This window comes from Kryptolebias marmoratus, linkage group LG2, assembly GCF_001649575.2.
Source record: "Kryptolebias marmoratus isolate JLee-2015 linkage group LG2, ASM164957v2, whole genome shotgun sequence".
Lineage (NCBI taxonomy): Eukaryota > Metazoa > Chordata > Actinopteri > Cyprinodontiformes > Rivulidae > Kryptolebias > Kryptolebias marmoratus.
Window position 1 is genome coordinate 22,020,600 of NC_051431.1, and position 27,924 is coordinate 22,048,523.

General features: G+C 39.8%; 2 protein-coding genes and 1 long non-coding RNA gene across 4 annotated transcripts; 1 reads left to right on the forward strand and 2 right to left on the reverse strand.

The window, feature by feature from the left end:
• Positions 1-1,031: 1,031 nt before the first annotated feature.
• On the reverse strand, positions 1,032-7,423 carry LOC108251579 (von Willebrand factor A domain-containing protein 5A). Its single transcript, XM_025003063.2, has 10 exons — positions 7,369-7,423; positions 6,160-6,362; positions 5,850-6,072; positions 5,545-5,711; positions 5,341-5,455; positions 5,025-5,200; positions 4,850-4,938; positions 4,532-4,676; positions 1,862-1,941; positions 1,032-1,779 (listed from the first exon to the last, which is right to left on the reverse strand). Exons 1-10 carry the CDS (start codon positions 7,406-7,408, stop codon positions 1,638-1,640), a joined length of 1,380 nt encoding a protein of 459 aa, XP_024858831.1. The 5' UTR covers positions 7,409-7,423; the 3' UTR covers positions 1,032-1,637.
• A 362-nt stretch (positions 7,424-7,785) lies between these two features.
• LOC119617962 lies at positions 7,786-11,997 on the forward strand. The gene is made up of 3 exons (XR_005234463.1): positions 7,786-8,083; positions 9,411-9,510; positions 10,739-11,997. It is a non-coding gene; the product is annotated as an uncharacterized LOC119617962 (long non-coding RNA).
• Positions 8,509-22,889, reverse strand: vwa7 (von Willebrand factor A domain containing 7). 2 transcript variants are annotated; one of them, XM_037981397.1, is made up of 18 exons: positions 22,756-22,889; positions 22,553-22,647; positions 20,968-21,230; positions 20,630-20,863; positions 20,271-20,367; positions 19,788-19,913; positions 19,506-19,701; positions 19,219-19,388; positions 18,076-18,188; positions 16,476-16,592; positions 16,051-16,260; positions 14,718-14,850; positions 13,096-13,248; positions 12,914-13,006; positions 12,534-12,814; positions 11,253-11,389; positions 10,424-10,583; positions 8,509-10,338 (listed from the first exon to the last, which is right to left on the reverse strand). In XM_037981397.1, exons 3-18 carry the CDS (start codon positions 21,199-21,201, stop codon positions 9,772-9,774), a joined length of 3,021 nt encoding a protein of 1,006 aa, XP_037837325.1. In that variant the 5' UTR covers positions 21,202-21,230; positions 22,553-22,647; positions 22,756-22,889; the 3' UTR covers positions 8,509-9,771. The 2 variants fall into 2 exon arrangements, with proteins under 2 accessions (XP_037837325.1, XP_017297416.1); XM_017441927.3 differs by lacking the exon at positions 22,756-22,889 and having other exon boundaries at positions 22,553-22,718.
• Between the last annotated feature and the right edge of the window lie 5,035 nt (positions 22,890-27,924).

The following is a 27,924-nucleotide window of genomic DNA, read 5'->3' on the forward strand; positions in this document are numbered from 1 at the left end:
CCTTCCCCCCCTCCGGTTGAGAAGCCTCTGTGAAGACGTAAGCTGACACACCTGCTGTCCCCATCTGACAATCAGTCTTCCTCTGGTGAAATCACTAACCCCTCGCTCTGCTTCCAGAATCCGATCCAAAAGGACCACCTGCAAGACACCTATAATTTTGTTGCTGTAAATAAACTTCTTAACTTACTGTTGCTTCCTGTGTTTGATTCTGCATGTGGGTCAGAAGCCTACCCTCGAACATGACAGTCAGCTCCATTTTCTGAACTTCTCCCTCCTGCCTGTACTTTCTACAGCTCTCCTTGGTTCACTGGTAAAGGAGGTGGATCAGCCTCTGTTTTTACAGTCAGTTGTAATCACTGGCTGATTCCCACTCATTCTTACCAGAGTTTGAAGCTTCAGATTGTTGAGATAAACTTTTCTCCTCCTTTACTCTGCGCCACAATCTACTGAACACTGGCACCAATCAAGAAAAGACAAACTTGATTTTGTGCTGTCCTTTGGAATAGATGTATGCACTCTAGAAACTCTTGACCTATTCTGTTCACTGCTGTGGTCTATGATAGGAAAGAACATACTGGATCATCTGTGTGTACTGCACATCCATTCAAATTTGGCACCATAAGACGTGTTTCTCAGGACCACCTGCTGACCTGATTTTGATTCTACACAAGCAGCATTGTTCATTGTTTACCACTTTGGTTGAATTTAATTTTTAAGCTTTTCGATCAGACAGCTACAGTGGGGAAAATAATTATTTGGGCATCCACAACATCTGAACAATTCCTCCGGTGTTCTTTCATTTGTAAAACTCATTTAAAAACACTGTAACATCTTCAATTATTTCAATAAACCAACAATGTTGACTTTATGTCAACCAATTTCATGTCAGTTACAAAATTTTACGATGCAATTGTTTCTGTCATAGAAATCAGATATTTAATGAACAGACAAGCTTCTTCGTTCTTAATTCACCACAACAAAATCAATAAAAATCAAAGTTACTCACCACAAAAGAAAGGTGTTGGGATATTTCTGCGTACCAGAGGTCCTCGAATTGGCTCGCTGTTGTCTTTGTTAACAGCAATGAAAGAAGTGAAAGAACTGCTCACTCCTGATTGGACACTGAGCTCCACCACCTTCTTCTTCACTTCATTGTCTTGCTGTCCTCTGTGTGGTCTCTCCTTCAACTCCAGGGATCGAATCACAGTGCGAGCAGCCAACCTGTGGACTGTAAATCTGCAGACAGGAGGATGAAAGCTCTACAGGTGGAGATCAAACATTTTAATAAACACTAACTCAAACCTGTCTCCAATTATTCAATTTTCTAAAGTGCTTATTTCTTCTCTCAGCTACTTCTATTTTAGTTTTACCACTTGTGATGAACGAGAATACTTTTACATTCATCGAAGGTGGCCAATTAAATTCATTGTCCTGCAGGATAATGGAGGATGACCGATATTTTAAATAAATAAGATGAGGCTAAACAAGAATCCATCAATTCATCTACTCATTCAAAGTTGGTCACAGAGGCAACAAGTCAAGGAAGAAAATTCAGACAACCGTCTTCCTTCTGAAACCCTCCAGGTTGTCCTGGGGATCCTGTGATATTCTCAGATCAGAAGGACTATGTAATTATGTTAAGCAAGTTTTGAATCTGCCTCNACTTTTGGCTGCATCCTGTCAGTTCCAGTGATGAACTGAGGATGACCTCCTCCCTCCTTGGCCAGCCCATTGATGAGAGCAGAGCTGGCTCCTTCTCCAATCCCAAAAGAGAAACACCTACAATACAGCAGTTTGTTTTTAAACACACACAACAGCAGGACATAATGCAAACTGTGAGTCTCTGTATTTGTTGTGTTACCTGTGGGAGCCTGCATTCTTCTTAACAAGATCTATAACGTCTTTGGTGTTCCCCACCTCTCCGTCAGTAAAAACAAACAGCTAAGGGAGGAGAAATTGCACAAAAGTTCAACAAAGTCACACTCAGACATGTTTAAAGTCCAGAGTCTGAGTAATGCAACTCTGCATTATTACTCTTAGTTAAAGTGGTTTTCATTCACTTAAAACAGCAACTAAAGCTCTGACAAAAATATGCTTTAAAAAACAGGTTTGACCAACATTTTTAAAAAGGGTGTGGAGTCGTTGTTCAGGTCTGTCACAGGAAAAGAAGTCCACCCTTTCTCGATTCTAGGTTTTTAGATACCCGTGCATCTCAGGTGTTCAAGTCCACTCTTGCTGCTTCCATTGACTTTAAAAAGAAAATATCTGCCAGATGCTGATAAAATGCTAAGACAGGAGTTTTGGCAATTTGCTGCTCTGGAATATACAGGTATGTTTCTGAACACAATACCAGCACTGGGTCAAACTGGGTCATGGTGCAACAGAACAGTGATTCCAAACACAGCAGCTAATCTACAACAGAACATCTGACAAAGAAAACAATCAAGATCCTGCTGTGGTTCAAAGTCTACACCTCAACCTGACTGAAATGTTGTGGTGGGATGTTAAGAGAGCTGTGCAGAAACATATGTCTGTGTGACACCCTTAAAAGTTTGCCACATTTTGTTGTAAATATTTCCTTATTCAACACTACTGGGTTAAATAATAAACTGGACAACTGTGTGTTTTCTCAGGGAAAACGTAGGACATTAATGGTGATGTAATACTAATTGTTGCCACTGGGGGCATCACGCCGGTGAACAGGTGAACTTGGGAGCCATCTCCCCTCAGACTGGCTTGAGAGATAGTATGAATGTGATGGCTGCAGTTACAGCCACACAAATGTGGTAACATTCACTCGCACGACATACAATAGGTCACCTCATTTATATTTGGGTTTCTTTAAGTCTAGGGATTTAATTTACAGAATAACTGGTTTTGTTTAGTAGGCAACACATCACCCTGTATTCTAGAATAAGTGCGCACATTTTAGTTTACATTGTTATGTTCTGCTTAATTTAACCTTTGTTTGTTTTTTGAGTTTCTTCAGTGCTGGCTGCTCCAATCCTTCAGGAGAACAGAGAGGTGGAGAAGGGGTGGAGCAAGCCGGCTGAGACTGCAAATTGGTTCATACCACTACTCTTCATCCAGAGGGGGGGAATGGGATTTTGCTATGTTGGTTTCAGTTAGGTTTTTGTGTGTTTTCCCCTTTGTGTCTTGTATGTGGCCTGATCAGCCAGTATTTAAGTTTCCCCTTTGTCTCACTTAGGGAGGTCTGTTTGTTTTAGTTAGTCTAAGTTGATGTCTGTTACTTTGACCTTTTTTATGGGCCCAATTTTTGTCATTTATTCCATTATTTACCCAAGTTTGGTGTTGGGTTAAATAAAGAAACAATCATTTTTAACTTTAAACTTGTGCCTGGCTGTTCCTTAACTGCTCGGTCCATCACAAGGAAGCACACCACTTGTTGCCGATCTCATTATTTTCCCTGTTCATTTCAGAACAACTTGTAATCTGCTGACTGGTCTCAGGCCTGGGACCTGTTACATCTGCAAACCTCAATAAACTACAGAAATGTTGTAAAGAAAAGTGGAACAAAACTTCTACACAATGTGATTGATAAAAGTCAAACAGGAAACCATGACTCAGTTTTTTCTGCTAAAAGATATTTCTATAAGCTGTTGAATTAAGGGTCTGTGGACAGACATGTTGGAACAGGAAGGGGTCATCCCCAAACTGTTCCAACAAAGTTGAAGCATGAAATTGTCCAAAATGTCTTGGTACACTGAAACATTGAGAGTTCCTTTCACTGGAATGAAGTGGCCGAGCCCAACTACTGAAAAACAACCTCACACCATAATCCCCCCTCCACCAAACTTTACACTTGGAAAAATGCAGTCATTCAAGAACCGTTCTCCTGGCAACCGCCAAACCCAGACATGTCCATCTGTTTGCCAAACGTGTTACCCCAGAACACGTCTCTACTGCTCTAGAGTCCAGTGGGGGCGTGTTTAACACCACTGCATCTGACGCTTTGCACTTGGTGATGTAAGGCTTGGATTCAGCTGCTCAGCCATGGAAACCCATTACATGAAGCTCTACGCACTTTTCTTGAGCTAATCTGAGGGCCACATGAAGATTGGAGATCTGCAGCATGTTGGTGACCTCTGTGCAGCATCCGCTGAGCCCACTCTGTGATTTTATGTGATCTACCACTATGAAGGTGCTGTCCTTCACAATCGATTCCACTTTGTAATAATCCCACTAACATTTGGCTGTTTTTAGTAGTGAGAAAAATTCACAACTAGACTTATTGCACAGCTGGCATCCTATCACTGCACCACGCTGGAAACCACTGAGCTCTTCAGAGAGACCCATTCTTTCTCAAATGTTTGTAGGAGCAGTCTGCATGCCTACGTGCTTCATTTTATACACCTGTGGCCATGGAGGTGATTGGAACACCTGAATATCAAGGATTTTAATTGAATACTTTTGGCAATATAGTGTATAAGCATAAAAATGAAAAAGGGAGGACTTTTTCCTAATGACTGAACATCAAGTTTGTGCATATATGAATTGTTTTATGACTTACTTGTCTTGGCTGTTTGGGAACGCAGGGCTGGCTGTAAATGTGTTCGAGAGGCCGAAGGATCTCTGTTCCTCCCAGATCATCGTTCATCCCCTCAACTTTCTTTACAGCCTCTTCCATGGTCTTCTCACTGTACTCAACACTCTTACTGCCATTAAAACACCACGTGATTAGGCAAGGTTTAAATTCAGTATAGAGTCACACTCTTAGACAACAATAACCTGTTCCTTAAACAGTACTTAAATAAACCAATATACACATTTGTGTGTAAATGTGTGTCTGTGTGTGTGTGTGTGTGTGTGTTTGGACAGAGTCACTCACGGGAAGATGTGTTCAAAGCTGGACCCAAAACTGTAGATGTTGAAGTAGCAGCCCATTGGTAAACTCTTCAACAGGAGCAGTAAAGTGTCCTAAAGGAAGACAAAGAAGACATCAAAACCACCGTCTGACAGAGATATGAAGGTTTTCATGATGGAGGGAAGACTCAGCTAAATACCCTTGCACTGCTAATCCGAGTTTCTTCTGGCTTGCTGTTATTGATGGGACACCCCATACTCCCAGATCGATCCATCAAGAACACAAACTCCCCAGATGAGGCGAGTGAGGACATCACAGACTGGGGGAACTCAGGGTACAGGCTCACCATCACCACTGGATCACCCATCAGAGTGCCTGAAATATGATGGGATGGAAAAATGACTCATCATCCTACATTCTAATAAACACACCAAATCATGTAAAACATCAGTATGAGAATGAAGATGGTGAAGCTTCCATATGTGACTCTAACAGCTTGATTGATTTCCACTCACCAGTCTTGGCAGAGGCCTGTCCTGCCTCCACCACAGCAGTGGGCTGGTGGGCGTCTTTGTAATAAATCAGCAGTTCAATGTCTCTGTCAAACTTGTGTCCTGCAGCCAACTTCACCTGCAGTTCAAAAACACACAAATATAAATAAAGATATTTATCTTGTTTGTATCAACCACACACAGCAGTAGCATGAGCACTCTACCCACCGAGGCCTGTGTTTGATCAGTGTTGAGATACTGAAGAGGCTCCAGGGAGCAGCTGGACTCTACTTTAGAGACTGGACGAGGAGAGGACACTTGGACAGAAAAGGACAGACTGTAGGGGACCAGAGAGGCTGGAACTGAGGTCACCTGGGCACTGGTGCCTTCACTACCTGTAAACAACATCAGAGACAACTGGGAGTCACCTGGTTTATGTTTGAAAGGGGAACATTTGTGAGGCTGGACGACTCAAATAGGACTATTGTCTCCTGTGAACATGACAGCCTCCATCCATCAGCAGGTTTTCCTACCCTGAGGTTGGTAGCGAGGGTTGAGCACAGCAGGCAGACAGAACCTCAGCCCGTCATCCGCCTGCACAGCCAGCTCAGTGACGTACTCCAGCCTGATGGAGGCGCTCTCTCCTGGAGGCAGACTGCCCACACTCAGAGAGAATATATCTGGACTCTGCACACTCTCCTCCAACAGGAAGGCCTGCTGACCGGAGCTCAGTGCATCATCGTACTCCTCCCGAGCCTGGGGTCCACATGAAACATGTCAGGAATGTTCACTTTACTGTGTTTCAGCTCCTTTCTAGAGAGGAATCCTTTCTGTCCAGCTCACCTGCTGCTTCTCCTTCACCTCAGCTACAATGTGGGTCTGTCCAATCTCAGCACTGAAATGACACACAGCAGCATCTCCAGGCAGAGGGAAGACAAAAACAGCCTCTAGTGGTTTGTCCTCCTTGTTCTGGTAGCTCAGAGTGGAGACCACTGTAGCTACATGGTCCCTCACCTCCAGCTGAACGTCAATGCTCTTTAGAGGAACTGAATTGATAAGACAAAAAACAGAAGATGTTCAGACGATACACAGCAACTAATTTTTAAGTATTAAGAGGGTGAAGTATTCAATATTAAAGTTCCTTATTGCACATAAAATGTCATAAAATCTGGATAATAAATAAATAAAAAGTAAAAAACTTAATATGCACAATTTTTTAAGTTAACATGTCCATTAACAACAACTAAAAAAAAAACTTGTAAGTAAAATTTGTGATCATCTGCCAACTACCGCTACAACTGTTTATCTATAGAAAGACCCAAAGTGACTGAAAATAGGTCAAATGTTAAACTTGCTGGGCTTGGAGAAGTTTTACAAAAGCTGTGTGTATTTGAATGCCTGATGCTTCAACCTTGACATTTATTCTTGACAGTTTTCTTACTCGATATTTTGTGTTTGGATATCAATATATCTGGGAAACTACTGGAGTAAACGTGTCCAAACTGCCTTTTTTGATATAGCTCAGGGTAGCCTTTTCTTGTGTTTCATTTTATAGTTTGCATTGAGTACCTTCACGAGTGACAATATGAGGAAGGAATTCATTGTACAAAAATAAAGGTTCCGCCACTGCAGGGTTTATTTTTAACTTCTCATTATAGCACAAAGGTGCACATTATGTTAGGCTTTCAGCTTTAAATGTATGAGGAAAGATTTATTTTTGGCCTAAATACAAATGTCACCATCAACACACACAAGTTAATATGTTCACATTCATTAAAAAGCAATTGTCCACATACTAATAAAAAGCAAGTATATGATCTTTTGATTTTTTTGTTTGTTTTTTTTTATCTGTGAGCAATTGAGTAGTAAAGGTTAGACACAAGATAAAAACAATAGTTAAAGATATGTGAAATACATTTCCAGCTTAGTGCAAACACAAACCTTGCTAATTAAGATTATTCAGCAGTTTTCTGTGAACATAAAGTCACTGAAAATGTATTAGGTCTTGTTTTTGCATAAATAATCCCAGAAGGTATATATATTGTTAAATACCTGGTTCTTCATCATGTGTCAATAAGCCGCAGCGTGTCATTGTTCCTCTTTAATTCTATTGAATTATTCTTTCTGTAAAAAAAAAAAAAAAGAAACTGGAGTGTTTGCTGCTCCAAGGAAGCTCTGATAGACCTGTTAATGTTCTGGAAGTACAAAGATTAACTAGAGGTTCATTATCATCTATCAATAAACATCATCTACAGACACAGATAGTAAGTTAAAATCTTTTCCAAGTGAACAGCCTGCGTTACTGCAGAGTGACAACCCAACTTGAAGAGTTAAGCCATGCCCACCCGCTTTGATGTCACGCATCAGCCCAAGCTTCCTGGAAGAGGAGGCATGTGTCAAATGGAGTGTTTTATGTAAACTGACAGCACTGTTTATTATGTGGCTGCAAATAAAGAAGTCACATTTTCTTCTGGTAACTTTGCAATGAGCAACGAGGCTAGGATCAGGACTGACATAAACAGTGATGGTGGATTAACAGACTGTAAGAAGAATGTGAATATCATAAACTACATTATTATTATTATTATCATTATTATTATAACTACAATTTTGCAAATATATGCAGTTTATCATACCTGTCCAGAGTGTCCCCCGCCTTTCGAACAGTGACTGCTGAGGATAGGCACCAGCTCCCTGTGACCCGGAATGGAGAAGCGGGTAAAGAAAATGGATGGATGGATGGATGCAGTTTATCATAGCTGAAATGGTAATTTTATGTAAAAGGAAATGCATGATGAGGGGATCTGCTGCTGATTTTATGAATTTGCTCACTTTCAATGCAATGGACAGTTTGTAATTTATGGCAGTTTCAATTTCAGGAAAAGAGACAGAATATCAGCTATAAAATAAAAGTAATAATAATAATAATTTTATAAAAGTTACACACTGATGTCCATCAGCGCTCTAAGTTGGCTTGTACTCTCTGGTATACAGTGGCTGCACTTCTAAATTGTCATCCTTAGCGTACCGGTACTTTCTGTTGTGTATCTCCACTTCTCATAAACCTATTCAGCGTCAGTGTCTCCAACTGTGAGCTACGGGTGATTCATATAAACTGCATTTATTCACGTTTCATCATGAATTCATCTTTGTTACTGTTCAGTTACATTGTGAAAACAGGTTGAAATAAATATCACTGTTTGGTAGTACGCCACTAGAAAGTCCAACTGGATTTTTTTCAGTCATGGATAATGTAAGGCATACGTTGTTAAATTAGCTGAAATGGAAGTTTTACTTCACGCAGAGTTTTGAAATTAAATGTTTGCTGTTGGAAAAATACCTCAATGATTCAATGACATTTCTTAATAAAGAAGTAGACTGAGAACCAATCTCACTTTTAAGGTAATTTAATTCTCGCGAGTGAGCAGCAGTTTGTGCGGTAATTCATGTAGAAGCGACTGCCAACTCAAGAAACATCTCAGGCATCATTTATACACTTCTGAAACTAGAAGGGGTGTTACATTCAGCTGTACAAACTAACCACAGTCAGAAACCTAACTGGTGACAAGGAAACTGTCTGTTCTGCTTTTTATGGCCCGCAGCTGCAGTTGTAAAAAGCCTCATCTCCCACGACCTAAAGCAGGATGATTAGAAAAACAAAATCTTCTCCTAATAATGAATGAACTTTTAAACTCTGAGCAAATAAGGTTCAACAGTTAAAAAACAAAAGACACACTGTTTTAGGTCTTAAAATATATGTTCCCACATTTACAGAACTGGGTCTTAACTTCAGCAAAATATGTGATAGACCCATAAACTGTTGATGCAACTCTTTATCCTCCATAACTTTTATTTGATATAAAGTTCATATTCATGCAAAATACCATTTAACATTTCAGATGAGTTAAATCTTCACACATTGAATTTTATCTCGCAACAAATCAAACTATTTGTTTAAATAATAATAAACAAATAATTTCAAAATACTGAACCACCAATGAAAACAGTTTTGAACACTTTATTTGTAGATGGTCTGATGGTCTGATACAGTTCATCCGTCCATCTTTTACCACTTATTTGTGGCTTGGTTGCAGGGGAAACAGGTCCAGGAGATCAACCCAGACATCCCTCGGCCCAGAGACACTCTTAGCTCCTCCTGGGGGATCCCGAGGTGTGGGCAGTTCATCCACGGAGGTGACTGGGCGACGCCCCACCAAAAACAGCAAAACATCTCATTCCTTTTTATCTTCTTAAATCCATAACTGAGTTGTCTGAGGAGCTCGTCCTGCCTCCAAGTCATTATCCAATCAGCATGAAGCTCTGTTTAGTGGAGTTCCACTCCTTCAGGGGCAAGAGAGTCCAAGTCCCGTCACCCCTGACACTGTCATTGACTTTACTGTAAAACTGCTTCCCCCCCCATCCTCCTTTGGGTTCCAGGAGAGAGAGTACGTAGATCTACATCAGTGCAGACCACAACAGAACTAACGAGAAGAAACAGATTTCTGTAAATTTTAGCTGTCCAGTCCCACTGGTTTCCATGCCCGCGTCTTTTTGCTTCCTCAGATGAACAGATGTTAGATGGCAGCGTTTCATGTTTCCAGCTTTGTCCCACACCAGCACCTCTGCCTGAGCTGAGCAGCAGCTGGATGTGTACATCACCCAGAGTGGCTGGGTCGAACTCATTGCCCACTCAGAAACATTCAAAGGAGGGTCTCCTGTCTCTAATCTAGCTCTGTAGTGGTGATGATAGTTCCGATGTGGACCTCTGCCTGTTGATTGAGTCTTGTGTTTGTGCTGCTGCTCGAGGCCCAGTTGGACTTCTTCTAGGCTGCCATCTGTGGGTGGTAAGCTGTGAAATACAGTCAGAGAACCTTCACCATTCAATAGCTGAAGGGCAGCAAGGCCAGAGCGACCATTATCTGACACAACCAGAGACAGGCTCCAGCTAGACTTGGTACAAACTGCAGTGCAGTCAGACTGAACCTGTACAGCAGAGCAGAATGGTGGAGACGTGTCAGCATCCTACAGACGACAGAGGAAAACTGTCATACAGGGAAGAAGTTTTTCATAAGAAAACTATATCTTTAGAGACTTTATTGTTGCTCACCATTGGGACCACAGTCAAGTACGCCACTGCATAGTTTGATTCAGAAGAGTTCTGAGCTTGCACGGTGAGCGAAAGTGTGACAGTCGCTCCTGCTTGAGCTGAGGCAGGAGTGAGGAGATACACCTGACCGCGGAAAGACCCCTGTTCTTCAACATGGAACCTGAGGGACAAGAGCTTAAACTTTCAAGATTTTCCTCACATATTATATATACAGTTGAAAGCAGATGCTTACATCCAATGTGTAAAAATACATATAAGCATTTTTTTTGTCTCACGGTCTCACATTAAATCAGACTAAACCTTTCCTGTTTTCAGGAACACTTCAGCATGCTGCAGGGGCACGGGATAAACCCCCCAACCTTTCAATCAGAGGACACCCTCCTCGCCAAATGGGCCAAGCCACCCTAAGGTATTCAAAAGATGTATGGGAGAATTTCTGAAACTTCCTCCCAGAATCTCAGCGACTTGTTGAAAGTCAAGTCTTTGACAATAGCCAGATCCATCTTGGCTGATTTAAATCATCCATTCAAATGAGTTTGTTATGAAGATACGCTCTGCTATGATGTAGAAAAAACTGGTTCAAGAAGTCTTTTGTTCTCTCTTCTATCAGCCTTTTATGTAACTGTTAAGGTGTTTTGTGTGTGTGTGTTGTGTATTTATGTTCTTTGTTCTGTTGTAGATCCAATTGCCCTGTAGGGATAATTAAGTTACAGTACCTTGAATGTTCACATCTGTGTGGTTTTTCACATCCTCCTCTTTTTACAGTCTGAATTGAATATTAAGTTCATATTTCTGTTCATTCAGTAGCTGATCGATTTATTCACTTTACCTGTGTGGTCCTCTCATGAGAAGATATCCACAGTCATCATCAGCAGTCAGATTAAAAAGTCGAGCAGGACCATGATTAAGGATGTCAAAGTCCACTGATGTGCTGTGACCTGGTACGAGGTGGGTGGCCGACAAAATCTGAGGGGATTAAGATGCAGAAACTACTGAACTAAACAAAACAGAACATTGATAAAGAAATGTTCAATTTAACTGCTGATGAAGAAACAATGTTTTTGATCCTGTCCATTTCTGTGTAAAAAACAAAACTGAAAAATAACATAACATTATTTTTCATCTCATGCTATATTGCAAGAGATGATCTGTTAGCACTGGGAATATGTGACGTGAATGACTCTTATCTACAGCCACTAAATTTTGGCTCAGTATCTGTGAAAATTAATCACTGAGGCATCACCATTTTTGTGAAGTCTAGACAATTAGCTGTGGCGACCATCTTGAATTGGGTTGGTAGGGTTTCTAAACATTCTAGACAAACTCCAGTTGAGATTTAATCTGAGTTTTTTTCAACAGTGGCTTTCTTTCTCTTTATCACTCAGCTCAGACTGGTGAAAACCTGGACAGCAGTTGTTGTAGCTCAGTCTCTCTCATCTGACCTGCTGGAGCTTGGACCTCCGTCAGAGTCACAGGTGTCTTGGTCTCTCTCACTATTGTCCTTTTTCACAGTCACTCAGTCTGTGAGGACGGTAGATTTACACATGTCCCATATTCCTTCAATTTCTTGATAATGGATTTAACAGAACTCCTGGGGATGTTTAGGACCTTTGAAATCCTTTTGTATCCATCCCCTGACTTCTACTTTTCAATAATCTCTTCTCTGAGTTGAATTAGGACAGTCACTTTAAAGGGGGTGATTATTTATGCAATCACTTACTTTTTAAATTTATTTTAAAATATTTATTTTGCATTTCTTTGTAAAAATTTGATTTCACTTTGACATTGATTTTTTTTTTAATTTTTGTAATGAAGGCCCATTTATATTGACCATATATGATTTGTAACAGCAATAAAAACATAAAATAATAAATTATATAATAAATAAAATTGACTGAGTTACAGCAATTTTTGTTTTTCTGAGGTTTCTGTGTGTTGTTTTATTTTGGCCAGGTGGTGTGCAATGATTTTATCAAAACTTAAAGTATAAATAAACCTTCTCACTGTCTGGTAATGATTAAACAGTAATGTTGTAGGCTATACAATCAGCATCAAGCTGACTCTGGTCTTGTTAGTATCATTACTGATAGTTGTTGGGTTTTATTTTTACCTGTATTTGAACATGAGTGGGCTGAATCAACTCTGTGGAAACCCTCTCCAGCTTGTTTCCTCTGCTGTCCTGGCCCGTAAGTCGAACACAGAAAGGAACTGTGGGAACAGAGTCCACCAAGCCCACAAGCTCCTCCAGAGCGTGGAATGGTGAAGAGGTAGACTGGTTTAGGTTCACCTGCTGAAGGCTCTCCCCTTCAGCCCCCAGCAGTGTTGCATAAAAAGACGCCTCCTCTGCCAAAGACACGCCTGTAACAGTCAGCACCAGAAACACTGGAGCCCCTGGACAGGATAGAGGGGTTTTTTTCATGTCAAGAAAAGTGCAGCGGACTCAAATGTCACTGATAGGTCATTGTTATAAAAAAGAAAATCATGCCTCACCTGCTACAGGACTACCTTCCACTCGAGCCAGACCTGGATGTGTCTCGTTTGTCACAGTGGCAAAATAATACAGGAAATCTACACTGCTGTCACCTGGTAGTAAAGATTAGAGCATAAATCTGTTCTAGAGTAATTTTCACCTTACACTGGTAATGTTAAATCTATAGATGTGGTTCTTTTACCCATCACACTGAATGTGATGTGGCCGTCACTCCTGGCCTGCAGACTCCACTGACCGGGTTGAAGAGGAGGCAACAGGCTGATACGATACAAACCCTGGAAGTGCTCCAAGTCTGCCAGGGGGCCATGCTCACTGAGCAGAGACTGACTTTGGTCTGAAAATTGGAAAGGAAAAGGGAGACAAAAAGCCATTAGTAGGGCTTATTTATTAATTAAACTCAAGGAAGAGAAATTGTAATCAAAGACTGAGAATGCTTTGTTCAACGAGTCTTGGAACTTTCAAATTCAATCAAGTACAGTTTTCAGACAAGTTCAAGTGGTTCGAGTTCATGTGGATTTACTGTCTTTACAACCATAGAAATTTTATGTTTGTCTAAACATCCTGAAAGAAAACAGGTCGTAGGAGACAAGGCTTTTATTGATGCAACTGCAGGTGAAGGGGTTTTCTTTTACATCTTGCGACAAAGATAATAACCTGCAATAAAAGAAGAATCCTGCCAAAAAGATAATGGGATTATTCTTTTCCCTAATTTCTGACTGTGGTTAGTTTGTGCAGCTGGAGGTCATGTCCTTTCCAGCTTCAAGAGGGAATAAAACATGTTTGTAATATTGCCTCAGTGGGCAGTTGTTTCCACATGACTTTACAACTTCTGCTCCCTTGCAAGATTTAAATTACCTTAAAAGTGAGTTTGGTTCTCAGTGTTTTTCTTTATTAAAAAGTATCATTGAATCCTTGTAAAGAGGTATTTTTCCAACAGTGCACATGTGCGAGCACATGCAGTAATGCAAGATTAAAAAGTACACTAACCACACATGACCCCATAAAGGGCACTTGTGCAATCATGTCCAACACAGAACAGGTGCAGTACGACAACAGCCATACTGTTGAATGTGCCATGTAAATGTAGCCTATTTCAACAGCAAATCAAATACAATTTGATTGTCCGTCAAGAAAAAGTATATAAATAATTACAGGATAAGGAAAAGAAAAGACATTCCAGTGTGTGTGTGTGTGTGGTCCAGTCTCTGTCCTGAGTTTGTGTGCAGCTGAACTCAGGAACAGAAACTGGAAACTTTTTTAGTTACAGTAACATAACTAAAACATTACTAAAGAAACTCTGAAGGGTGCTGATGCAGCTCCTACCCAAATTTCCAACACACTGTACATTGACTTTTTTTCTTTAAAGCCCAATCACAATCTCATATTTGCTTTTGTAATAATCTAAGCAGACAAAATGTTTTGATGTATAAACTGTAGAAGTGCAACGAGAACCAAACTCAAATCTGCTGCCAGTAGCCTATGAGGTCACCATGGTAACCACACACCTGTGTCTGTCACTCCCCGACAGCACTCTTAAGGAGGATTTTGCTTGCAAAACTCTGGGAAAGTTCAGACAGTTTAAAGGTTCATGTGTCACATCACTGCACTCTGAACTAAACTTTCTGTGGTAAAATCTCTAAAACCCATTAAGCTAATCATCATAGACACATCACAATTCCAGTTCAGTCACATAAAGTCCAACTTTCCTTGATCTGTTTGACCTTTGAATAATGTTTCTAAAATAAATAATGCCAAAGCTTTTTTTAAAATTAAACAGTAATCTCTGCATCATGTGTACGTTACCTGATGGACTGGTGAGGATACACGCAGTCATGGTGCCGGTGATGTGCAGAATGACATTTTTTACTAAGCTGTCAACTCTGAAGGAATGTTTGGACATTAACTCCTGATCACTTTCCACATGAAAGAGGGTCACCTGAGGATGAAGGAGAATGAGTGGTATGCATCTTTAGTAAGTAGCTGAAACTGTAAATGAGTATGACTTAAACTAATTATGTAGCAGTGCTTCATGTCTAAAGGCAAAGAATTAGTTTGACCTACAGGCGAACAGAGAAAGAAGCAACAATGCGCATTGTTAAAATCTCATTTTGGCTCTGAAAAATAACACTTACTGTAGTAAGCTATGCTGAGTTTCTCAAGCAATGCTTGAGGCTGTCCAGTTCAGTTTTAGAGTTTGGAGACACATACTGATCATGCTCTTTATTAGTTATTCTTATGGTCGGTTTTGTAATTTGTTATTTAACACAGTATATAACTGTTTTGCATTGTAGTATAGTTGTACAATATATTTACTTTTTATCTGTTCAGCACTTTCTAAGGCTGAGCAGCTGCATGCAAAACTCACATTACCAAGTGCCAGAAGGAGTGGTTTAAAGCACACCGACACTAGACTCTAGAGCAGTAGAAACATGTTCTGCCCAAAAATAAATCATGATTCTCTCTTAGGAAGTCAAATAGACAAGTCTAGGTTTTAATAGATGCCAGGAGAATGCCTGATTGCATCATACCCTCTGTGAAGTTCGGTGTAGGATGGATCATGGTTTGGGGTGTCTTTCAGGGTCTGGGCTTGGGCCCTCATCTGCTGTGTTGGGCAATCTTGTTACTTCCGAATACCAAGAAATTTTGGACAACATTATGTTTCCAACTTTGTGGCAACACTTTGAGGAACGCCCTTTTCTTTTCCGACATGACTGTGTCCCAGTGCACAAAGCAAGGTCCATACAAACATGATTTGAAGAGCTTGGTGTGGAAGAACTTCACTGACCCACACAGAGACCTGGCCTTCAACCCCTCAAGCACCTAAGGAGCACAAGCCAGACCTTCTCATCCGACATCACTCCCTGACCTGATAAATGCTCTACGGAAAGAATGGGCACCAATTTTGACAGCAACACTCCAAATTCTTATGGTAAGCCTTCCACAAAAAAGTGGAATCTGCAAAAGGGGAACCAGTTATAGACAAAGGTGCATGTATTTGAATACAATGCCATACAGTTCCTGTTGGTGTGACGGTTAAGTGTGTTCAAATATTTTTGTATTACAGTGAGCACAACGTTCGTTCAAAAATACAGAAGAGGATTTCACTGTGTGTCAAGTTAGAGTATTATAGTTGTACCTTGTCAACAACAATATTGTCCTCCACTATGGTTGAGACTTTATGGATGTCAGAGTTGGTGGTGAATATCATCAGTCCTCCTGAAAGGGACGACAGGGAGGAGTAAAGAGAGAACCGATCAGGGGACAGAGGTTCCTTGCTCCTCCTCTTCTTTCTCATCCACCTCTTCTCTGTGGTGTAGCTGGGGTCTTCAGTAATGAGAAATGTTATCTGTACAAAGACAAAACTTGAATAACAACTGAGCTAAGACAAACCCACTTGTCTGACTGCAGTCTGTTTGCTGCTGCAGCAGTTTAATGAGAGTGTGCTGATTGCAAGAGAAAGTTGACAAAACGTTCTGAAAAACTAAAAAAAAAAAATCAAATTTCATTTAAAGATGAATCTGTTTTTTGTTTAAGAAAAAGTTTATTTAAAGTCAAACCTACCTTGCTCTGTTTCTCTAGAGCGAGGGCCTTCACTGCATCAAACAAGTAAGCATCTTTGGCAGAAGCGTCAGTGAAAACAAAGATTTCTGACAGGGGTGGACTGTGTGTGAGAGCCAACTAAAACACAGACAACTAGTTAGAGACAGCATGTACAGTTACAAAGACAAGTGAGCAAAATTTAGGTGGACAAAACCAAGCCTCTGGAGTTTTCAAAAATGATCATTTATACAGAAGTTGCAAACATATTCACCCCCTTTGTGTTGTTCTGTTTTGTTGCCTTACATTTTGAAATTTCCATGTGATTATAAATAATAAAGCTACACAAAATATTCCACAATAATAAAGCTAAACATAAAAAATAAGTTGTTTTGTTGTTTGGAATTTTTGTCCAGCTTTTGCTCCTTCATGTTGGACAGGTGCTAATGGTGTACAATAATTTTTAAATCAAATGAAGTCTGAGCTTTGACTGGACCGTTCAAGAACATCGTCTTTAAACCAGTGGACTGTTGCTTCAGCGGTAAGTTTCAACAATTTTCCTATATATTGCTCCATCCGTCTTTACTTCAGCTCTAATTATTCATTCCTTGCTGATAAAAAACATTCCCACAGCATGAAGCTGCCATCACCATGCTTCACTGTGAGGATGGTGTTTTCATCATGATGGGAGGTGTTGATTAAGCTTAGACACGATGTTGTCCTTGATGGGCTAAAAGTTCGAGTTTGGTCTCATCTGACCACAGAACCTTCTTTCACATCTTTAAGGAAGAAATTCCAAACATTTTAGCGTTTTTTTTTCCCTTTAAACAATGTTTCCTTTCCTTTTCTCTTCCGTAAAGCCCAGCTCTGTGCAGCTTATAGAGGTCCTATGGACAGATCCTCCCTTCTCTGCAGAAGAGCTGCTCAGCTTCGTCTGGGTTATCTTTGGCCTCTTGGTTGCTTCTCTGATTAATGTCCTCCTCACATGGTCTGTGAGTTTTGATGGATGGCCCTCTCTTGGCAGGGTTGCTGCGGTAGTAAGATCTTGTTTGGAATTTGATGGATTTAATGGAACTTTGTGGGGTCTTCAGGATTTGGGATGATTTTTTAAAACCAACACTGATCTGTTCTTCTTCACAACTCTGACTTATGTAGAAAGTTCCTTGTCTTGGTCACCTGAGATTTTATCTGGGAAAAAAATCATTCTTGTACCAACACCACAAAATTTAATGGGAAATGTTTGTAGTTGCATGTCTCACTTTTTGTTTTAAATTTTACAAACAGTTCTTGTGAACAAATTAAAGTATATTAGACTATTTTGACTACAACACAAGGACTCAAGTTGAAAATAAACATTTTTAGGAGGATTCTGTGAAGAGAAAGTTTCATACCATAGCACTGGGTCATCTGGTCAGCCTAACATTTAATTTAATCTCTAATCTGAAGGAAAAGGGAACATGCATTTCAATGTAGACTTCAAAGAGCAAAGCATTTTAATTACATCTTATTGTAAATTTAAGTGGGAATGATGTCCTGACAGAACACGAGGTGGCACATCTACCTATATTATAAGGCTGTGAATCATGTGACCTATTCACTCACAGAGTTTAGTGTCTAAACTCACCTGAATAGCAGAAAGGCACATCTCTGGTTCATCCCCTCCCCCCAGAGCCATCAGGTTCTCCAGGTGTTGCATGAACTGGTGTGGATCATCAGCCTCATATACTGGTCCAAACCCTGCAGAATACAAAATAATAAATGTGGACAAATCAAAACTTTGGAGTCTAAAATAATTTACCACTTTGACAAAAAGTATAGTTAGATTCAAAAATAGTTAGCACCTTTTATTGTTATTTTGGGTTCATTTTTGGTCACTACTGAAGGTGATAATGTTTTTGTTTGTGTGTGTGTGTGTGTGTGTGTGTGTGTGTGTGTGTGTGTCTGTCTGTCTGTAATACACAAAATATCTCATGAACCACTGGAAGGATTTTAGTGAAACATTCAGAAAGTATTCATTGGATGAACATCTACAATTGATTTACTTTGGGAGTCAGTCTGATACTCGACTTTAGCCAACATAAGATGGCTATAATTCAGTGAAATTTACAAATACTGGGCTAAAATTTGTTGTGGTTATAGCTGAGGGTCAGCCTCTACACATACTCAGAGCACTTATAGATCACCCAAGATCCCACAAGCTAGCACATAACGATGTTTACAAGGTTTGACCAAAAAAGCGTTAACTCTGTCATTTCTGAACATAAAATAATGTTACTTTAAAACTCAGGCATAAAGGCAACAGATGATATGCATTCCTTCAAGGAATGCTAGGCCTTTATTTACATTTTAGAAATTGCATTCTCTTTCATAAAAATAGCTGTTGTTCAATTAAATTTGAAATGCCTCAGAGGACATCTGCAGCAGCAGAAGACTTTATGTGGGACAGAATAAGTTCTGTATGACAGAACCATATAATTATACATAGTACATTTGTGTTTAGAATTTATAAAGTATACACACAAATGAAAAGTATAACTGTTTATCGAAATGGTATTTAGAAATGTACATTTTACCATGTGAATAGTTTGCAGTTTGTAAGTTAAGGCTTAGACTGAAACAAAAAAAAAGTATATGTTTTTGTCCCACTCAGTTAACATAAAACATAGTTAAAGTTTACAAAAAGAAAAACAACTACTAAAGGATAACTTATCGAATTATTACATTATCACGAAAAAGTTTCAAAAATTGCTCAGACCAAAACCATCACCTGGATCATGGAAAGGCACAAGCAGAAAGGTGCCAGGATGCTCAGCATCATTGGCTCGGCTCTGGATGATGGAGTGAGCTCTGAGTCGAGCGGCAGTGATCTCCTCAAACATGCTGCCTGTGGTGTCCATGACAAATACCAATGCAGGGACCTGCTTCACCCTGAAGAGTCTTTCAAAGAACATTTGTAACAAAGTATATGCAACAATATTGCTCACAGTGCACAGGATATTTGAATTTTGTGACATTATGTTTTGATGGCCTTTTATACCACTGGTTGAAACTTACTTGAGGAAGGCCTCGGGGCCAACAGCGTCTCTGAGGTCTCTTAGTACAGTCAGGGTGGCTTTAGTAGCCAAATTTGCAGCTTCCACATGAAGGTGATGATGAGGGGAGAAAAGCGGTGAGGTGCTGTCTTTGTTGATTCCACCTCTGGCACTGTGATGTCGACTGCTGTCCATAATACCTCCATGGCTGCATTTGCCTAGACAAGAAATACTGTTTGTTCAGCTTCGAAAATTTGAAAAGCAAAATGACCGAATAAAAATGTTGAAGTGAAAGAAGCTGTACCTTTAGGCTTAGAAGGTGAATTGCTGAAGTAGCCAGTGGTGAGCAGGTGGGAATTCTTTGTCATTGTTGGTAAGAGGTTATGCCAACAGGTGGTGGTGAAGCACTCTGTACAGGTGGGAGTGTTTTCTGCAAACAGAAATAACAAAGTAAAAGCTTCAAATTTCTGTTTAGTTCTTTTTTATTCTGAAAGCCATTTTATTTAAAAGTTTACAGTATAAAATTATTGTAAAGTGTCCAGCAACTTTATTTTAAATGAGAAAGCTTTCAGTCAGGACATTTGTTTTCATGTAGTATCGACTATTAGTCATTCACTGTGTTAGCATTTACTAGAAGGCTTAAACTGATATATGAGATAAAACTTCAACTTCTGTGTGCAACAGATTTTATTGAAGTATCCATCTTCTTTACATGTAAAAAAATCACATTTTGATGTGCATTAAAATGGACAACAGTTTAGTATAATCAAAGCTGTAGATGAGTTACCTTTAGCTAAGGGAACTGCAGGCTCCTCCGGCTGCAGGAGGTGGAGGTAAACTGATCTTTTGCCCATTTCCACCCAGTTACTGTGGCTGTAGAAATCCTGATATAGCAAATGTTTGAACCAAAAAAAAAGAAGTAATGTATGTCCATAATTTCATGGTTTAATTGCTTCAACATTCCAACCATTAATTTATGTCAACTAAAATCAATAAAGGCAGTAAGGAGGAATGTAAATGAAAAACTATACTGATTATGCATGTTGTTACTAAAAATATGTTTCTCAACAGTGTAGGATTAGCTCATTTTAAAAACAAATAAATAAAAAGTTGATATCAAATTTTAAATCCAGCATCTGCATTTACCTGCAGTGAATGGAAAAGTTGACCCAACCTGTAGCGGGCACTCCCGTACTCTTTGGCTCGCACTGAGAGCACAGTCTGAGTCCAGAACTGCCGTAGCATCATGATGGAGCCATCAACGCGCTCTGAATCAAAGTGGTAGACCGGGTCAGATCTGGTAGAACTCAGAAAGTCCACGTTTGCGTTGGAGTTTGCCACCTCTCGCACAGCCCTCCAAAAGCTGCGGCCAAGTCTGGTCTGGGAAGAAATGAAATCTGGTTGTTCTGTCTTCAAATGACACAGTGTCTGGTTGTACATTTTACAGACTTCTAAACATTTCTAACATGACATAGGGAGCTCACCTTTTGTTTTACATGGTATTTTGTGGTGCCCCTCAGAACCTCCAGGGTTACATTGAGGATGGCCTGCTCTGTGATGTATTGGTGTGTGTGGGAGTCCCAGGACAGAGTTATCACTTGAGACCAAAAGTTGGGAAGGAAACCCTTGCATGGTGAAGCCAGGAACAGAAGGCATGCCAGAATTAACCAGGACAATTTCCTTTGACTTCCTTCACTGGTTCCTCTTTCTTGTGACATTATGCACCAGAGGGAAAGTAGGTCACATCCTAGGTACAAATACAAAAGTAAAGATGCAGACTAAATGCAAGATAAATGGTACATTCCTAAACAGATGCAAGTTTTGTTGAGATGAACCAGCAAAGTCAGTGTTTTGATTATTTATTCATTATTTCTAAATTATAAAACTGCACTTTTTGCAATCTGAAACACCTTTCCCACTTACTAAATTAAATGATTTTAATTTCCCAACCTCCATATTTGTTCCATAAAATTTGCCCAAACTGGGTCATGTTGTATCAGTCATTCATGTGTGCGTTTTCTGTCTTCACTCACTTCTTCTACCATGACTCATTAGTCCTTTTCACTTATTGTTCTCTGGCTTGCCTGTACAGAGTTTTTCTATTGTTCTTTGTCATCTTTTATCAAGCACAGTTAACCGAGCTAGTTCTCACAGTGTCTCCTTTAACGAGAAAGGCCTATAAACAACCTCTACACTGCTGACCTGCATTCAACAATCTATTTCAAATGAATGACAAATACAGATAAAATTAGATGATGGTATTGTTTTCCATTTTTTTTGTCGGGATTTGGGTTTTTGTGTTTCAGTTTATTGTTTTTACTATCTTGTTTCTGTTGGAGTTATTGTTCAGTTTAGTTCTTGTTCTTCTTGTTCTTGTTTGCTGTAACTATTCACTCTTCTTCTGTCTACCACGCCCACTTACACCTGCCCCAAGTTCTGGTAATCATTCGACCTGTGCCCACTTTCCTAATCACCTCCTGTGTTTTAAAAAACCCGGTCATCTCCTCCTCACGCCGCTGGTTCATTGCTTTTGGTTCCCTGCTGTTTTTGTCGTGCTCCATGTATTTCGCCTCTATGCTTTGTTTATTTATGTTTGTACTTAGTTTCAGTTTTTGCTGCCACATCAGCCTTTTTGTTTTCATTTGTTTTATTTTAATAAATTAGTTTTCTTTAAAATGAGTCTGTACTCTGGGTTCGTCTCCGTTTCCCCACACCCTGACATTTTTCTCTTTCTCCATAAATGATCCAATCTACAGTTCTTTTTTTAAAATTATTTTAACAAGCATAACTTAAACAGCTGAAGACTTTGCACTGTTTCTCAATATACTCTGCTCAGTTTGCTCATCTGCTCTGATCTACAGCTTCTACTTGATCATGGTGAAAAAGGTGTCAGCATGAGTATGCAAACACGTACGTGTTTCTTAACCACCAAGACTTTATTCCAAATTCACACCTCATACACTCCCTTGACCTACTTTACTTTCTTTATTACAGTCTATGCCGTGAAATACAAAACTACATAATTAAAGCTGCACTCACAGATACAGCACTTGATTAAAACTTTCTTATCTTAGTTCATGCTGGACATTTCTCAAGGTTTTTGGGTTTCTTCTTTCCTCTGGCCATCCTCAGTGGAGAATTAAAAGTTCAGCAACACCAAAAATCTAGGTATGAAGGGCAACATGAATTTCCACCACAACTTGTCAGCAGCAGATCTTTTTCTGAAATGCCACAATGTTTCTTTTTGTGCAATAAAAAGACAGAGTCCCCACATTTGTTTGTCCTTGGACTCTTGTCTCTGCCTGGTGCCGCAGTGGAGACAATAACAAAGATAGAAAAAAAAAGTGTAGGACACTTTGTTGCACTCGGATAAGACTCTGGTTGATGTAGCGTGCTCTTAAGTGTATTTTTACCATGAGGCAGAAGACCTCTGGTCAGAGCCCCCACTACAAACCCCCATTAATCCGTGGTGCATTGATTCACTACAATAGGGCCGCATATATTACCAGCCAGGGTGTTCAACTTCAACCTACCCCACCCCCCCCATGCCATTGTTCTCAGTTTTCCTAACAACAACAAAAATTCCACTGCATGTCATGGATTTAGGTATTTCTGAGTTTATTTTGCATTAGGTTCATTGTTTTGTAATTCTGTTTTATTTCTTCTTTATTTTGCATTCAGTTAAGTTCTTGTGTAGTAGTTTTCTGTGTCTCTTTTCACCTGCCCTTAGCTATGTAAATCTCTGGTCTGCCTGCCACGCCCACCTCACCTGTTCCTTGTCATGTTTCCAGCTGCAACTCATTTTCCACTCACCCTCAGCTTTTTAAAACTGGTCTATTTTCATTCATTCTTCACTGGTTCATTCCTGTCTGTCTATTCTTTGTTCCTGGTTGCTCATGACTCAGTGTTTTTGCCCATACCACGTTTTTGCGTCTTATGTTTTTGCTCCTCACCTTTTGTAGTAAGTTTTTTATTTAATTTTGTTGCTGTCACGTCAGCTCTTTACTTTCTTGTTTTCTTTTTGTAAATAAATTAGTTTCCTTTTAATTCAACCGTGAGTCTGCGCATTGGGTTCGCCACGCTCAATCCTTACACTGCACTGTTAAAACTTCAAACATCATAAACCCGTCTATTGGTAAATGGACTGTACTTATATAGCACCTTTCTAGCCAACCGGGCTACACAAAGTTCTTTACAACACAATCTGTGCTCTCATTTATCCATCTACACACATTCATACAGCGCACTACTACATCTCTACAAACTTTATCTGAAAAAGTCATTCTATACAGACTAATCAGTGCCAGTGTCTGTGGGTTTTTTTTTGTTATTTTGTTACTAATCTTTAGCACAATATGATTAGGTTTATTTAGGTCTCTGTAATTCCTGTGTTGGTTACTCACCTGTGTATACATATTTTCGTTTTCCATGTGTCCCTCTATGCTATTTTTCAGTCTCCCTTAGTTCAGCATATGTGTCATACTGTGTATTGTTTTTGCCTTTTTATAATCACTTTTGGCTTTCAAGCTTCTCAAACTGAGCCTGCATTCTGGGTTCCTGCTTCCTTCCAAACCTGACAGAAGCAAAAAACATTTTTTCACTGTCTTGTGTAATTGGGTGGGTATTCTGCTAAACCCCATACAGTTTCTTGTTTTTCTGTGGTGAGGTAAAAGTTTGACACCATTTATCTGCCTTTGCAGCCAATTCAGTTTAACCACAAACAGGTTTCAGTCTCACATGAACCACATGCTGGAAAGATACATCTCCGTGATCTTGCTCATATTGCAATATGTTGTGTGGTACAAAGATGGACCATTTCACAGTGACAACTGTAAGGGACAAAGATTAAATAATGTCTACCTAAGCAGCACTAGCAGGGCTGTTTTTCCATTTCTGTATTAAGGGTGGTACTTGAAAACCATGATATGTTTTGAGGCAGTACATATCACGAAAAGTCTACAATATTTAGGTTGGAGTTGATGCAATTAAAGGGCTTATCATAAAAAGTCTAAAATAAACAAACCTCAGATACAAAAAATAGAGCAGGCTTTTATTCCTGAAAAATGTCAACAGCAGATAGAATTGTTTGAGTAATTGTATATATTACTAAAGCTGTTGTGAGAACACCCTAATATTATTAATATTATTGATTTTGCAGCCTGTGGAATCAGCCTGTTGTCAGGTTTTCAGATTATACCCAAGCGAGCAGTTCGGCAACAGACAGACGCAGAAACCAGCAGGTAACGGGAAGTGAATTTATTTACAGTGCAATGGGATATTTACAGAGGGGAACCGGAGCCAGGACCTGAGGAGCAGAGAATGAGGTGAGTATGGGATCGGTGAGGAGAGGAACAGCAGGTATGGCACAGGTAATGTTCCGTGTGGTAGTTCTTACTGAACAGGTATGAGTCCAGAACACAGAAGAGATGACGAGATCGACCCTTGTCCAGCGGTGGTCCTGTGTAGGTTCCAGAGAGCGGGTCCAGGTGAGGTGAGTATTTCCCGAGTGCAGGTAAGGTGACAGTGACAGAGAACAAAATGACAGTTTTAGATCTTGGAAACATTTGTAAGGCGAGGCTCAGAGCTGTGAGCTGATCACCATCTGATGGTGAGTTGGATCCAGTGGTTGGGAAGGCTGTTGGTCAGACCTGCTAAACACAAACAAGTGGTGAGAGTTAATGAGGTAGATCTGCTAAAGGTCCTTGTCCATAACATCTTCCATTCATTTCCTTACCATAAGAAAATTTTAATTTAATAATGGTTAAATAATGCCTGTGGCTACCTAAGCTGCACCAGTGAAGTTTTTACAGAACCTGTCAGCAATGAAATGTACAAAACAGTGAATCCATGTGACTAAAGTCACATCAAATTTGTATTTGTTGTGGGGCAGAGGAACAGCCAAGGCTGCTGTGTATTTGACCCTGTTCTTAGTAACAAATGCATAAAACTACTATATCCTAAAACCCACCTTTTAGGGTCAGGTGTGTCTTTCTTACCTTGGTGATTACCCCTGAATCAATATATTGACTGTAACAGTTTAAAGCAGGGAGTCAAAGGCAAAGCACAGACTGGTGAATGTCAATCAAGACCACTTTTCTTTTGTTTTTGCCAAGAAGTTAAAACATGAAGTTTCTTCAAATTAAGTATATTTAGCAATCAAAATACACTGCCTGGCCAAAAAAAAGGTTACACACTTTAATATTTTGTTGGACCACCTTTAGCTTTGATTATGGCATGCATTCGCTGTGGCATTGTTTTGATAAGCTTCTGCAATGTCACAAGATTTATTTCCATCCAGTGTTGCATTAAATTTTCACCAAGATCTTGCATTGATGATGGTAGTCTGACCGCTGTGCAAAGCCTTCTCCAGCACATCCCAAAGATTCTCAATGGGGTTCAGGTCTGGACTCTGTGGTGGCCAATTCAAATGTGAAAATGATGCCTCATACTCCCTGAACCATTCTTTCACAATTTGAGCTCGATGAATCCTGGCATTGTCATCTTGGAATCTGCCCGTGCCATCAGGGAAGAAAAAAATCCATTGATGGAATAACCTGGTCATTCAGTATATTCAGGTAGTCAGCTGGCCTCATTCTTTGAGCACAGACTATTACTGAACTTAGACCTGACCAACTGCAGCAACCCTAGATCATAGCACTGCCTCCACAGGCTTGTACAGTCGGCCCTAGACATGATGGGTGCAACACTTCACCTGCCTCTCTTCTTACCCTGATGCAACCATCACTCTGGAACAGGGTAATTCTGGAATAACCTGACCTCATGACCTTCTTCCATTGCTCCAGAGTCCAATCTTCATGCTCCCTAGCAAATTGAAGACTTTTTTTTCCGGTTAGACTCACTGATTAGTGGTTTTCTTAAGGCTACACAGCTGTTCAGTCCCAATCCGTTGAGTTCCCTTCACATTGTGCGAGTGGAAATGCTCTTACTTTCACTATTAAACATAGCCTGGAGTTCTACTGTTGTTTTTCTTCGATTTGATTTCACCAAACCTTTAAGTGATCGTCAATCACGATCATTCAGGTTTTTTTCGGCCACATTTCTTCCTCGAAGACGATGAGTCCCCACTATCCTTCCAGTTTTTGATTATGCATTGGACAGTTCTTAACCCAATTTTAGTAGTTTCTGCAATGTCCTTAGATGTTTTCTCTGCTTGATGCATACCAATGATTTGACCCTTCTCAAACAGACTGACATCTTTTCCATGACCACGGGAAGTGTCTTTCAACATGGTTGTTTAAGAAATGAGAAGCAACTCATTGCACCAGTTGGGGTTAAATAACTTGTTGCCAGCTGAAACATAATCGCCCATGCAGTAACTGTCCAATATAAGGCTCATACCTGTTTGCTTAGTTAAATCCATGAGGCAACTTTTTTTTTTTTGACCAGCCAGTGTGTCTTTAGGTCTGTTTTGTTGCAGTTGAATTTTCAGACACATCCTCAGTAGTGAACCTCAGGTTTCATCAAGTGTTTTGGACACTCTCACCCAAAGAAGGCTCAGCCAAGGTTGATCAGGGCTTGTCGTATGTCTCAAGTTCAACTGGGTTTGTTGAAAGGTTAGGGTTAGAATATAAAAGTGGGTTTGGTTTTCCAGTTAGAGTTAGGTGTTCAATTAGATTGGTCAGTTTACTAGTGTAAATACAATAGTCTGTTTAAAAGGTTTCTGTACAAAACTAAAAACCAGCGGCATTGTTTTTCCATGTCTGTAATAAGGGTGGTACTTGAAGATCTTGATATGTTTTGAGGCAGTACATATTATGAAGAGTTTGCTTGTGTAGTTTTTTTTCCTACAATTTCTGGATTGGATTTGATGCCATCAGAGGGCATGTTGCCTGACATAAAAAGTCAAAAATAAACAAACCTCAAATACAAAGATGATGTTGTTCTCTGGCTTGTCTATACAGAGTTTTTTATTGTTCTTTGTCATCTTTTATTAAGCACAGTAAACCAAGCGAGTTCTCACAGTGTCTCCTTTAACGAGAAAAGCACTGAAACAGAGTGTGGGGCCTATAAACAACCTCTACACTGCTGACCTGCATTCAACAATCTATTTCAAATGAATGACAAATACGGATAAAATTAGATGATGGTATTGTTTTCCATTTTTTCTCTTTCTCCATAAATGATCCAATCTACAGTTCTTTTTCTTTCATTATTTTAACAAGCATAACTTGAACAGCTGAAGACTTTGCACTGTTTCTCAATATACTCTGCTCAGTTTGCTCATCTGCTCTGATCTACAGCTTCTACTTGATCATGGTGCAAAAGGTGTCAGCATGAGTATGCAAACACGTACGTGTTTGTTAACCACCAAGACTTTATTCCAAATTCACACCTCATACACTCCCTTGACCTACTTTACTTTCTTTATTACAGTCTATGCCGTGAAATACAAAACTACATAATTAAAGCTGCACTCACAG